At 57.3% G+C, this 14,264-nt stretch overlaps 1 protein-coding gene across 1 annotated transcript; it reads right to left on the minus strand.

Annotated features, from left to right (window-relative positions):
• Nucleotides 1-5,875: 5,875 nt before the first annotated feature.
• On the minus strand, nucleotides 5,876-7,980 carry LOC308529424 (protegrin-2-like; the record flags this gene model as incomplete). The annotated part of the gene is made up of 4 exons (XM_081105523.1): nucleotides 5,876-6,072; nucleotides 6,575-6,646; nucleotides 6,766-6,873; nucleotides 7,777-7,980. The coding sequence occupies 4 exons, from the start codon at nucleotides 7,978-7,980 to the stop codon at nucleotides 5,950-5,952; spliced, it is 507 nt and encodes a 168-aa protein (XP_080961649.1). The 3' UTR covers nucleotides 5,876-5,949.
• Nucleotides 7,981-14,264: the final 6,284 nt, after the last annotated feature.

Below are 14,264 nucleotides of genomic sequence, written 5' to 3' on the forward strand. Positions count from 1 at the left end.
GCTGATGACGCATTTCACACACACATGCTCGCCATCAGGAGTCCAACACCCTCTGCTGGCATCAGGGCCTGGACTCATTTTTTTTAAAATGCATTTTTATTGATTTCAGAGAGGAAGGGAGAGGAGTGAGAGACAGAAACATCAATGATGAAAGAGAACCATGGATTGGCTGCCTCCTGCACACCCCAAACTGGGGATCGAGCCCACAACCTGGGCATATGTCCCTGACGGGCATTAGAATTGTGACCTCCTGGTTCATAGGCTGACAATCAACCACTGAGCCCTGCAGGGCGGGCAGGGCCTGGAGTCTCCTTGCTCCCATGGCCCTCCCCCCAGCCCTGCAGGCCCCAGGCGCCAGGCTGCTGCACACGCCGCCCCAGTGGGCGCACGGAGCCACCTGCTCTCTCCCGTCTCCCTGACACGCCGGCCACCAACCAAGCCCTCCCTGACCTCCAGCCGGATGGGGCCACCGTCTCCTCTCTGCTCCCGCAGCCTTCGGACGTCTCTTCCGATTTGATCCCAGATGAGCCCGGTCAGTGCTCTAGTGGCAACAGGCCCGGGCGGCTGCAGGGAGGGAGCACCTGGGAGAGGAGAGGCAGCGTGCCAGGGGCCCAGCGGCAGCATGGACGTGCAGGCCAGCGCCCCTGGGAGTGGCCGTGCGGCCAGGAGGCCTGGGTCGCTGCTGGCCTCTTGGCCTGGGGGCCTCTTGGGGTTTGGATATCTGGGGTGGAGGGTGCTGTTGCGCACTCGGCCTCGGGAGAAGGAAGGAGAAATGGGCTTGTGTGCAACCTGGTTTCACAGCCGGGATTGCCCCAGGGGCTCTGGGCCAAGCCGGGATTGCACACGGGCCCTGGATAGTGGCCGGGAGGAAGTCAGCCCAGGACACCGGCCCCTCAGCTCTCTCCTGGATCCTTCAGCTTTAGTTCTGGCTTCAGGGTCCCCAAGGAGCCACCAGGAGAGGAGAAGGCATCAGTGCTGGCCCTTAGCCCAGGGCAGAGACCCACCCAGTCCTGCTTCCTCTAGGGCGGACCCCACCCCTCAGAGCGCCTTTCCCACTGGCCACAGGGACCTCTGCCTGGGCCAGCCCCCCACACGCCTCCCGCTCCGAATCAGCAGAGCCAGGGCTTCCCCAGGTCCCCTGACGCCTGCAAGTCAGGACGGGGCCTGGGGGTGCCGACCCTCTCTGGCCCACAGCACAGGGTCCCGGCTTCCAGCCTCCAGGCTGAGCCCCAGCCAGGACGGTGCGTGCGGGTGGGCGTCCGCCACCCAGGAGGGAGGCTGACCAGACCCTCAGAAGCGATGGCCGCCTCTCCCCTGGGGAGCGAGGGGGCTCTCCCCAGCCTGCCTTTTCCAGTGTCTCTCTCATGAACAAGGTGATCAGAAGATTCCAGGGGAGTCCAGCTGGCGTGGCTCAGGGGTTGAACATGGACCTATGAACCGGGAGGTCGGGGTTCGACTCCCACTCAGAGCACATGCCCAGGTTGTGGGCTCCATCCCCAGTGTGGGGCGTGCAGGGGGCAGCCGATCAATGATTCTCTCTCATCACTGATGTTTCTGTGGAGAGCGGCTACCGCATTTGGACAGGTTCAAGCCTGGGACTAATGAGAGGGCTCAGTCCTCTCGTGGCAGAGCCCTCCTGGCACCAGGACAGCCAAAGGCTATGGTTGTGAGCTTGGCCTGATGGTCTGATCCTGTGGGCCACGTGGCTGAGTGATGTGGGCTGCGGGAGGTGCAGTAACAAAGCTTGATCAGGTGCCTGTAAGTGAGTGGATTCGAATCCCGTGAGAACGTTGTAACCACGCCCTTACTTTGCCTCGTGGAATCTGCTATAACATAAGGACTCGGCTTGCAGGCACTGGCGCTGTCGCTATCTCTCCATCAGAGGGGACAGCGTCCCACCCAGACCCAGCTTTCTTCTCTTGTCGGTCTTTTCTCCATCCTTCACCGCCCCCTCTCGGGCTCCCAAACCTGGCTGAGCTGGCTCAGCAGTTTCTATCTCCCTCTCCCTTCCTCTCTGAAATCAATAAAAAAAAATTTTTAAAGAAGATTCTAGGGGAGTCCTGATCAAAAAGGGGAAAATCTGACAGCTTCCCAGGAAGCTTTGACACAGTGGATCTCAAAGTGTGAGCCCCAGACCCTTAGCCTCACAACTCCTGGGAACTTGTTGGAAATGGAAATTCAAAACACACACACTCACACACACACACACACACACACACACACACTCACACACCCCTTTTCATGAACCCGGAATCACACCCTGTGCCCATGAAGTCATCTCACCTTCCTCACTCCTTCCATCCCCTGTGAACACTGATCTGCTTTCTATTTCTAAGGATCTGTCTGTTCTGGTTCTAGCTTCTCAGAGGAATCAAGCCCAGCTGGAGAGGCTCAGGGGTTGAGTATTGACCTATGAAGCAGGAGGTCATGGTGGGTTCCCATCAGGGCACAGGCCTGGGTTGCTGGCTCCATCCCCAGTGTGGGGCGTGCAGGAGGCAGCTGATCCATAATTCTCTCTCATCATTGAAGTTTGTGTGTCTCTCTCTCTCCTTCTCCCATTGTGCTGGGCTGCATATCTGGCGCTTTGGCCAGGCGGGGCACGCTGTCCTTGAACACACAGATAAGAAGGTGCTGACATCAGGCCAGGCCTTGAGATTGGTCTCATGGCCCCCTCCCAGCATGCAGGCCTTCTTTCTCAGAAGGCCCGGAAGTCTCATTCCAAATTTGGGAGACAAAGAAATGGAAAAAGTAAAACTAAAGAGAATTTCCTCCATATTGAGGGCCCAGAATTTGAAAGACACATTTTTCTCTGGGCCTCCACAGAATTTAATAATAAAATGTGACTCCTGTAGTCGGCACCGCAGTTCAGCCTCTGCTTCGGCAGGGTGCTGTAACTGTAGTCACTGGCCAGCTTCATAAAGGCTCCTAAATTTTGATCTGAGTCCCTGGTGGTGGTCTCTGTGGGTCACCCCATTCCACCATCCTCTCTGAAATCAATTTAAGAAATATGTTTAAGAAATAAAAGGAATCAGCCCTAACCAGTTTGGCTCAGTGGAGAGAGCGTCGGCCTGCGGACTGAAGGGTCCCGGGTTTATTCTGGTCAAGGGCATGTACCTTGGTTGCAGGCACATCCCAGTAGGGATGTGCAGGAGGCAGCTGATCGATGTTTCTCTCTCATCGATGTTTCTAAATCTCTATGCCTGTCCCTTCCTGTCTGTAAAAAATCAATAAAAAGAAATTTTTTAAAAAGAAATAAAAGGAATCAAGGTGTGACTTTTGTGTTAGTCGGTTGAGAGGGATTGGTTGACAATAAATAAAATGTGTAACACGAATAGGACGTTCCTGAGAGGCAGGAGGGACTAGGAAGGCCGTGGGCAAACTACTGCCCGAGGCCCGTTTGAAATGAATAAATCTAAAAAAAAAAAAAAAGTCCGTACCCTTTTATGTAATGATGTTTACTTTGAATTTATATTAGTTCACACAAATACTCCATCCATGCTTTTGTTCGAGCCCTCGGTCCAGTTTAAGAACCCATTGTGGCCCTTGAGTCAAAAAGTTTGCCCACCCCTGGACTAGGAGCTCAGGAAACAGGAGCGGAAAGACCCTGAGGATGAAACAGGGACGGGAAAGCCGACCCAAGAGTGGGTGCAGCGCTGGTCCCCGGGGACACCTGGCCCAGCCTGGAGGCCGCGGGCTGGGCATGGGCCTGCTGGACTCCAAAGCCCAGTGTCCGCCTCCCAGGGAGACCACCCCTGGGTGGGTTCACATTTGCATATGGCTGCAGGGCTTCCTGCTCTTGTCAGGAGGACTCCTGGGAGGAGCCTGGAGCAAAGGAATCCTGAAGGCTCTCTCCTTCCCCCTAGGTGCAGTCACCCCGAGTGGGACCTGGGGTCTGACAGTGTCCAAGGCTGCCCCCCGGGTCGAGCTTGGGGGGCACATGCTCTGCATGGAGCTCAGCATGTCTATCACAGAGCCAGGGACTGGCTCAGCCACAGCCTCTATCCAGGACTCAACATCCGCCCCTGCCGGTGTGGCTCAGTGGAGAGAGCGTCGGCCTGCAGACCGGAGGATCCCGGGTTCCATTCCTTCAAGGGCACATGCCTGGGTTGCAGGCTCCTCCTGGCCCAGGCCCTGCTTGGGGCTCGTGCAGGAGACAGCCAATCGACGTGTTTCTTTGACATCGATGTTTCTGTCTTTCCCTCTCTCTGCCACTCTCTCTAAAAATCAATGGGGAAAAATGAATAAATAATAAAATAAAATAAAAATAAGAGAGAGAGAGAGAGAGAGAGAGAGAGAGAGAGAGAGAGAGAGAGAGAAGAGAAAAATCAATGGAAAAATATTCTCGGGTGAGGATAAAAAAACAAAAAAAAAGACTCAAGCACATTAATGGGGAGAAACTCATTCTTCCTCAACTAGACCTGAGGCTATAATGGATGTTTTTTTATTTTAGGAAGAGTTATTTTATTTTTTAATATGTTTATTGATTTCAGAGAGGAAGGGAGAGGGAGAGAAACATCAGTGAAGAGAGAATCATTGATCAGCTCCTCCTGCACGCCCCCTACTGGGCCTGGAACCCGCAACCCGGGCATGTGCCCTTGACTGGAATTGAATCTGGGATCCATGGTCCGCAGGCTGACGCTCTAGCCACTGAGCCAATCCAGCCAGGGCTTGATTCTTTTTTTTAAATAAATCCTTTATTGTTGAAAGTGTTCCGTATGTCTCCTTCCCCCGTCGCCCTGTCCCAGCCCCTGCGGTAAGTGTCCATTGGTTCTGCCATGTGCAGGCACCAGTCCTTCGGCTGTTCCAGGCGGGCGCCTGGGGCCCTCAGCGGTCTGGCCCAGGGCCGCTCCTCCCGGGGCGGCTAGTGGCTGAGCACAGGGTGCTGGTGATCCGCGTGGGATGCCCTGAGGGTTCTCCCTGGTGGGGAGCGCAGCACGGAGTCCCCGGTTCAGGGTGTCCCCCTGCTCCTCAGGGAGCAGCGATGTCAGCGCCTCCCGGTCGTGGGGCCGAGGGCCTGCGGGAGTCTGATGGCTCCTCCCTGGTGGGTGCCCATCGTGAGAAGCCCACAGGCCCCGGCAGTCACGGCAGGTTAGTGGGTGCTTCTGGGGTCCCCTTGCACTCCTCATCCCCCTTCTCCCCCCGCAGCACACACACATGAAGTAACAGGAACCCTCAGCAGAAGGGCCCCTCTAGGCCGGAAACCATGTGGGCAGGTCCGGGTTCTGCAGGGCCTTCTCCTGGAGGCTCCCAGAGGCGGGGAGGGGCGGGGGGAGCTCCATGGGAGCCGCCGGGTTTCATCCTCACATAAGGAGAGGTGCCTATTGCTGTTATTTCTTTATTCTAATATATTTTTATTGATTTCAGAGAGAAAGGGAGGGAGAGATAGAAACATGAGTGATGAGAGAGAAAAACTGATCGGCTGCCTCCTGCACGGCCCCCACTGGGGATCAAGCCCACAACCCTGGCCTGCGCCCTGAGCAGGAATCCAACTGCCACCTCCTGGTTCACAGGTTAGTGCTCAACCACTGAGCCACCCCCGCCTTAATCCTCACCCAAGGATTTCTTGTTTTTATTCATTTAGAGAGAGAGAGATAGAGAGACAGACAGACATCAATGTGAGCGAGAAACATTGACCTGTTGCCTCCCAAATGCACCCCAACCAGGGATGGGCCTGAGAGCAGGGAAGTGCCTGACCGGGAAGAACCAAACCCTTTCGGTCCAGGATGATGCTCCAATCACCTGAGTCACCGCCCAAGTCCCCCCCAACCCCCCCCCCACCCAATTTACTGATTTTCAGGAAAAGAGACACACAGAGCCGCACGGCTTCACTGCGGCGAGCGAGAGAAGGCGACGCAAGTGACAGTGACGCCTGAGGAGGAGGCTTTCCCAGATTTTATTGGTCAGAGCCCAGAGGCCGAGGCCAGGGCCAAACAGACATCAGGGCTCTTCTTAAGGCGAGAGGTTCTCAAAAACGTCCCTGGGTCTCCTGCCTCGATTCCTGATCCTATCCCAAATAAGCCCAAAGATGCCTGGCAGCCTCACCGCCCTGGGGTTCAATCCGACGTCCTTGATCTGTGCAGGGGGAGGAAACGGGCTCCATGTGGGGCTGGGCCGAATCAGGAGCCCCCACCTGCACCCCCTTCCCGGGCCAGTGAGGCGCCTCAGGGCCCGGCTCCCCCTCTGTCTGTGACCTTGGGAGCCTGCGGTGGAGCCCCCACCCCTTAAACAGATGAGGAAATTGAGGCGCAGAGATGCCCAGTGGCCTCCCCAGGTCACAGGCCCGTCCAGCAAAGCCGGGGCGGAACCGGGCTGAAAGCTCATCAGCACAATGAGCAACTCCCCAGCCTCAGCAGGAACCTTCTGGAAGGTGGCTGCCTGCCCCCTGCTGGGCCTCACCCGGAGTCTGAGGCTGCTGGTCGGGGGGCTCGGAGGGGGCCTTTCTAACAGGCTCCTGGGCAGGGACCGCACTCAGATGCAGGCTGGGGCTGGGGGAGGAGGGGAGGGGGCTGCCTGGGCCCAGGACGCTCCAGGCACCACACCCCTCGGCCCCCAGGTCTCAGAAGGGGCCGCTCACCTCCTGGCAGTCGACGTCATAGTAGCCGGTGTCCTGGTCCAGGGTGACGGTCCCCGCGCACACCTTCACCAGCTGCAAGGGCGCAGGTCACACCTCCACCCGGTGCTGAGCCCTCCCGGCCGCCCCGTCCCTGGGAATGTGACCCGAGGCCTCCTGTGCAGCATCTCGGGGCGCCCCAGCCCCCAGCTCACCCCGTTCTCCTTGAAGTCACACTGCTCAGGGGGCTGCCGCGTGGTCCTGGGGCACACGGTCTCCTTCAGGGTGAAGCTCACCGGCTTCGGGGTGTCTGGGTTCAGGTCCTGGCGGGAGATAAAGTGGGGAGACCAGGGATGGGCCTCTGCTTGGTTCCCTGGTCTCCCCCCGCCCCCCCAAAGAGAACAGCCGTCAGCAGCCCCTGCCCTGTCCCTGGCGCTGGTTTGGTGCTGGGTGTGGGCAGGGGGGAGAGGGCAGAGCCCGCACAGCTCCAAGGGGACCCGGGGCGCAGGGCCTCCTGGGGCCTCCTGTGTGGGCGGCAGATGAGCTCAGGACACTCAAAGCAGGGCCGTGCCCTCGTCCGCTTGGCTCAGGGCACCTTCAGTCCTGGGTTCAATTCCTGGGCAAGGGCACCTGCCCGGGCTGCAGGCTGGATCCCCAGGAGGGGGCGTGCAGGAGTCAGCTGATCAATGAATCTCATCAGGGATGTTTCTCTCTCTCTCCCTCCCTCTTCCTCCCTGAAATCAATAAGAATCTATTTAGCCCTGGCCGGTGTGGCTCAGTGGGTTTGCTCGTGCGTGAGGCAACCCATAGATGTGTCTCTCACATTGATATTTCTCTCCGTCTTTCCCTCTCTCTTCCACTGTCTCTAAAAATCAATGGAGAAATATCCTCAGGTGAGGATTTTAAACTAATAATTATAATAAAATGAAAACAAAAATAGATTTTTAAAAATAAATAAATAAATAAAGCAGGGAGTCACAGCCCAGCCCCATGGCCTGCCGGTCCCTGGGACCCCAGAAGCCCTGAAGCCTGAGTGTGGGGTTGGGGGGACCTCATTGCACAGAATAGATTCGCAGGCGGGGGCGGCCTCTGGGAGGGGACACAGCCCTGGCAGGTGCCCTGGAGGAGGGGGGACCCCTGGAGGGAGCAGCCTCCCTGAGGGCGCCCAAGCAGAAGCCAAGGGAATGGCAGAGGCCAGAGCAGCGCCCGTCCTGCCCCCCACTCACGCCCTGGGGCTGCGGGTCCTGCTGCAGGAGGCGGTAGAGGCTGGCCTCCCGGGAGCGCTGGTTGAAGCCCTGCACAGCCAGGCCCACCGCCTCCTGGTAGCTCAGGGCCCGGGCGTCGGCAGGAGGCAGGGGCATGGCCAGGCCCAGCAGCAGCAGCAGCAGCGGCCAGCGCCCCCAGCACAGGCTGTTCCTCTGGGTCGCCATGTCCCCGAGTGGAGTCCCCCCAGCACGCAGGGCCCCCTTTATGCAGCCGGACTGGCCCCCCTGCCCGGGCCGGCGGCTGGGCTTGCCTCAGCTCCCTGTTGCCTCACAGGCTGCTGCTCGGTGGGCGAGGTCTCTCCTGGGCAACGTGAAGAAATGGTTTCCCCATCTCCCCACCTGCTCCTTCTTCCTCCTGGGACACTTCCCCCTTCCCCACCCCCCCACCCACCCCCCCCTCCCGCCTGGATCCTGCACCCCCTCCCTTCCTCCCCGCTGAATGCAGCCTCACCCTCCAGACACCACCGCCTCCGGGCTCCAGGCTGCCCCAGACCACAGTCACCATCCTCACCTTCCTCACCTTCCTCACCATCCTCACCATCCTCACCTTCCTCACCATTGTTATGGGGATCCTTTGGCTGCTGCTGACCCATTTCACACACACATACCCGCCTTCAGGAGCCCCCCACCCTCTGCTGGCATCAGGGCCTGGAGTCATTTTTTTTTATGCATTTTTATTGATTTCAGAGAGGAAGGGAGAGGAGTGAGAGACAGAAACATCAATGATGAGAGAGAACCATGGATGGGCTGCCTCCTGCACACCCCACACTGGGGATCGAGCCCACAACCTGGGCATATGTCCCTGACCAGCATTAGAATTGTCACCTCCTGGTTCATAGGCTGACAGTCAACCACTGAGCCCTGCAGGGCGGGCCGGGCCTGGAGTCTCCTTGCTCCCATGGCCCTCCCCCCAGCCCTGCAGGCCCCAGGCGCCAGGCTGCTGCACACGCCGCCCCAGTGGGCGCACGGAGCCACCTGCTCTCTCCCGTCTCCCTGACACGCCGGCCACCAACCAAGCCCTCCCTGACCTCCAGCCGGATGGGGCCACCGTCTCCTCTCTGCTCCCGCAGCCTTCGGACGTCTCTTCCGATTTGATCCCAGATGAGCCCGGTCAGTGCTCTAGTGGCAACAGGCCCGGGCGGCTGCAGGGAGGGAGCACCTGGGAGAGGAGAGGCAGCGTGCCAGGGGCCCAGCGGCAGCATGGACGTGCAGGCCAGCGCCCCTGGGAGTGGCCGTGCGGCCAGGAGGCCTGGGTCGCTGCTGGCCTCTTGGCTTGGGGGCCTCTTGGGGTTTGGACATCTGGGGTGGAGGGTGCTGTTGCGCACTCGGCCTCGGGAGAAGGAAGGAGAAATGGGCTTGTGTGCAACCTGGTTTCACAGCCGGGATTGCCCCAGGGGCTCTGGACCAAGCCGGGATTGCACACGGGCCCTGGATAGTGGCTGGGAGGAAGTCAGCCCAGGACACCGGCCCCTCAGCTCTCTCCTGGATCCCTCAGCTTTAGTTCTGGCTTCAGGGTCCCCAAGGAGCCACCAGGGGAGGAGAAGGCATCAGTGCTGGCCCTTAGCCCAGGGAAGGGATCCGTCCAGTCCTGCTCCCTCTAGGGCAGACCCCACCCCTCAGAGCGCCTTTCCCACTGGCCACAGGGACCTCTGCCTGGGCCAGGCCCCCACACGCCTCCCGCTCCGAATCAGCAGAGCCAGGGCTTCCCCAGGTCCTCCGACGCCTGCAAGTCAGGACGGGGCCCGGGGATCGCCGACCCTCTCTGGCCCACAGCACAGGGTCCCGGCTTCCAGCCTCCAGGCTGAGCCCCAGCCAGGACGGTGCGTGCGGGTGGGCGTCCGCCACCCAGGAGGGAGGCTGACCAGACCCTCAGAAGCGATGGCCGCCTCTCCCCTGGGGAGCGAGGGGGCTCTCCCCAGCCTGCCTTTTCCAGTGTATCTCTCATGAACAAGGTGATCAGAAGATTCCAGGGGAGTCCAGCTGGCGTGGCTCAGGGGTTGAACATGGACCTATGAACCGGGAGGTCGGGGTTCGACTCCCACTCAGAGCACATGCCCAGGTTGTGGGCTCCATCCCCAGTGTGGGGCGTGCAGGGGGCAGCCGATCAATGATTCTCTCTCATCACTGATGTTTCTGTGGAGAGCGGCTACCGCATTTGGACAGGTTCAAGCCTGGGACTAATGAGAGGGCTCAGTCCTCTCGTGGCAGAGCCCTCCCGGCACCAGGACAGCCAAAGGCTATGGTTGTGAGCTTGGCCTGATGGTCTGATCCTGTGGGCCACATGGCTGAGTGATGTGGGCTGCGGGAGGTGCAGTAACAAAGCTTGATCAGGTGCCTGTAAGTGAGTGGATTCGAATCCCGTGAGAACGTTGTAACCACGCCCTTACTTTGCCTCGTGGAATCTGCTATAACATAAGGACTCGGCTTGCAGGCACTGGCGCTGTCGCTATCTCTCCATCAGAGGGGACAGCGTCCCACCCAGACCCAGCTTTCTTCTCTTGTCGGTCTTTTCTCCATCCTTCACCGCCCCCTCTCGGGCTCCCAAACCTGGCTGAGCTGGCTCAGCAGTTTCTATCTCCCTCTCCCTTCCTCTCTGAAATCAATAAAAAAAAATTTTTAAAGAAGATTCTAGGGGAGTCCTGATCAAAAAGGGGAAAATCTGACAGCTTCCCAGGAAGCTTTGACACAGTGGATCTCAAAGTGTGAGCCCCAGACCCTTAGCCTCACAACTCCTGGGAACTTGTTGGAAATGGAAATTCAAAACACACACACTCACACACACACACACACACACACACACACTCACACACCCCTTTTCATGAACCCGGAATCACACCCTGTGCCCATGAAGTCATCTCTCCTTCCTCACTCCTTCCATCCCCTGTGAACACTGATCTGCTTTCTATTTCTAAGGATCTGTCTGTTCTGGTTCTAGCTTCTCAGAGGAATCAAGCCCAGCTGGAGAGGCTCAGGGGTTGAGTATTGACCTATGAAGCAGGAGGTCATGGTGGGTTCCCATCAGGGCACAGGCCTGGGTTGCTGGCTCCATCCCCAGTGTGGGGCGTGCAGGAGGCAGCTGATCCATAATTCTCTCTCATCATTGAAGTTTGTGTGTCTCTCTCTCTCCTTCTCCCATTGTGCTGGGCTGCATATCTGGCGCTTTGGCCAGGCGGGGCACGCTGTCCTTGAACACACAGATAAGAAGGTGCTGACATCAGGCCAGGCCTTGAGATTGGTCTCATGGCCCCCTCCCAGCATGCAGGCCTTCTTTCTCAGAAGGCCCGGAAGTCTCATTCCAAATTTGGGAGACAAAGAAATGGAAAAAGTAAAACTAAAGAGAATTTCCTCCATATTGAGGGCCCAGAATTTGAAAGACACATTTTTCTCTGGGCCTCCACAGAATTTAATAATAAAATGTGACTCCTGTAGTCGGCACCGCAGTTCAGCCTCTGCTTCGGCAGGGTGCTGTAACTGTAGTCACTGGCCAGCTTCATAAAGGCTCCTAAATTTTGATCTGAGTCCCTGGTGGTGGTCTCTGTGGGTCACCCCATTCCACCATCCTCTCTGAAATCAATTTAAGAAATATGTTTAAGAAATAAAAGGAATCAGCCCTAACCAGTTTGGCTCAGTGGAGAGAGCGTCGGCCTGCGGACTGAAGGGTCCCGGGTTTATTCTGGTCAAGGGCATGTACCTTGGTTGCAGGCACATCCCAGTAGGGATGTGCAGGAGGCAGCTGATCGATGTTTCTCTCTCATCGATGTTTCTAAATCTCTATGCCTGTCCCTTCCTGTCTGTAAAAAATCAATAAAAAGAAATTTTTTAAAAAGAAATAAAAGGAATCAAGGTGTGACTTTTGTGTTAGTCGGTTGAGAGGGATTGGTTGACAATAAATAAAATGTGTAACACGAATAGGACGTTCCTGAGAGGCAGGAGGGACTAGGAAGGCCGTGGGCAAACTACTGCCCGAGGCCCGTTTGAAATGAATAAATCTAAAAAAAAAAAAAAAGTCCGTACCCTTTTATGTAATGATGTTTACTTTGAATTTATATTAGTTCACACAAATACTCCATCCATGCTTTTGTTCGAGCCCTCGGTCCAGTTTAAGAACCCATTGTGGCCCTTGAGTCAAAAAGTTTGCCCACCCCTGGACTAGGAGCTCAGGAAACAGGAGCGGAAAGACCCTGAGGATGAAACAGGGACGGGAAAGCCGACCCAAGAGTGGGTGCAGCGCTGGTCCCCGGGGACACCTGGCCCAGCCTGGAGGCCGCGGGCTGGGCATGGGCCTGCTGGACTCCAAAGCCCAGTGTCCGCCTCCCAGGGAGACCACCCCTGGGTGGGTTCACATTTGCATATGGCTGCAGGGCTTCCTGCTCTTGTCAGGAGGACTCCTGGGAGGAGCCTGGAGCAAAGGAATCCTGAAGGCTCTCTCCTTCCCCCTAGGTGCAGTCACCCCGAGTGGGACCTGGGGTCTGACAGTGTCCAAGGCTGCCCCCCGGGTCGAGCTTGGGGGGCACATGCTCTGCATGGAGCTCAGCATGTCTATCACAGAGCCAGGGACTGGCTCAGCCACAGCCTCTATCCAGGACTCAACATCCGCCCCTGCCGGTGTGGCTCAGTGGAGAGAGCGTCGGCCTGCAGACCGGAGGATCCCGGGTTCCATTCCTTCAAGGGCACATGCCTGGGTTGCAGGCTCCTCCTGGCCCAGGCCCTGCTTGGGGCTCGTGCAGGAGACAGCCAATCGACGTGTTTCTTTGACATCGATGTTTCTGTCTTTCCCTCTCTCTGCCACTCTCTCTAAAAATCAATGGGGAAAAATGAATAAATAATAAAATAAAATAAAAATAAGAGAGAGAGAGAGAGAGAGAGAGAGAGAGAGAGAGAGAGAGAGAGAAGAGAAAAATCAATGGAAAAATATTCTCGGGTGAGGATAAAAAAACAAAAAAAAAGACTCAAGCACATTAATGGGGAGAAACTCATTCTTCCTCAACTAGACCTGAGGCTATAATGGATGTTTTTTTATTTTAGGAAGAGTTATTTTATTTTTTAATATGTTTATTGATTTCAGAGAGGAAGGGAGAGGGAGAGAAACATCAGTGAAGAGAGAATCATTGATCAGCTCCTCCTGCACGCCCCCTACTGGGCCTGGAACCCGCAACCCGGGCATGTGCCCTTGAGTGGAATTGAATCTGGGATCCATGGTCCGCAGGCTGACGCTCTAGCCACTGAGCCAATCCAGCCAGGGCTTGATTCTTTTTTTTAAATAAATCCTTTATTGTTGAAAGTGTTCCGTATGTCTCCTTCCCCCGTCGCCCTGTCCCAGCCCCTGCGGTAAGTGTCCATTGGTTCTGCCATGTGCAGGCACCAGTCCTTCGGCTGTTCCAGGCGGGCGCCTGGGGCCCTCAGCGGTCTGGCCCAGGGCCGCTCCTCCCGGGGCGGCTAGTGGCTGAGCACAGGGTGCTGGTGATCCGCGTGGGATGCCCTGAGGGTTCTCCCTGGTGGGGAGCGCAGCACGGAGTCCCCGGTTCAGGGTGTCCCCCTGCTCCTCAGGGAGCAGCGATGTCAGCGCCTCCCGGTCGTGGGGCCGAGGGCCTGCGGGAGTCTGATGGCTCCTCCCTGGTGGGTGCCCATCGTGAGAAGCCCACAGGCCCCGGCAGTCACGGCAGGTTAGTGGGTGCTTCTGGGGTCCCCTTGCACTCCTCATCCCCCTTCTCCCCCCGCAGCACACACACATGAAGTAACAGGAACCCTCAGCAGAAGGGCCCCTCTAGGCCGGAAACCATGTGGGCAGGTCCGGGTTCTGCAGGGCCTTCTCCTGGAGGCTCCCAGAGGCGGGGAGGGGCGGGGGGAGCTCCATGGGAGCCGCCGGGTTTCATCCTCACATAAGGAGAGGTGCCTATTGCTGTTATTTCTTTATTCTAATATATTTTTATTGATTTCAGAGAGAAAGGGAGGGAGAGATAGAAACATGAGTGATGAGAGAGAAAAACTGATCGGCTGCCTCCTGCACGGCCCCCACTGGGGATCAAGCCCACAACCCTGGCCTGCGCCCTGAGCAGGAATCCAACTGCCACCTCCTGGTTCACAGGTTAGTGCTCAACCACTGAGCCACCCCCGCCTTAATCCTCACCCAAGGATTTCTTGTTTTTATTCATTTAGAGAGAGAGAGATAGAGAGACAGACAGACATCAATGTGAGCGAGAAACATTGACCTGTTGCCTCCCAAATGCACCCCAACCAGGGATGGGCCTGAGAGCAGGGAAGTGCCTGACCGGGAAGAACCAAACCCTTTCGGTCCAGGATGATGCTCCAATCACCTGAGTCACCGCCCAAGTCCCCCCCAACCCCCCCCCCACCCAATTTACTGATTTTCAGGAAAAGAGACACACAGAGCCGCACGGCTTCACTGCGGCGAGCGAGAGAAGGCGACGCAAGTGACAGTGACGCCTGAG

Source organism: Myotis nattereri (assembly GCF_964212035.1).
Source record: "Myotis nattereri genome assembly, chromosome: 14".
Lineage (NCBI taxonomy): Eukaryota > Metazoa > Chordata > Mammalia > Chiroptera > Vespertilionidae > Myotis > Myotis nattereri.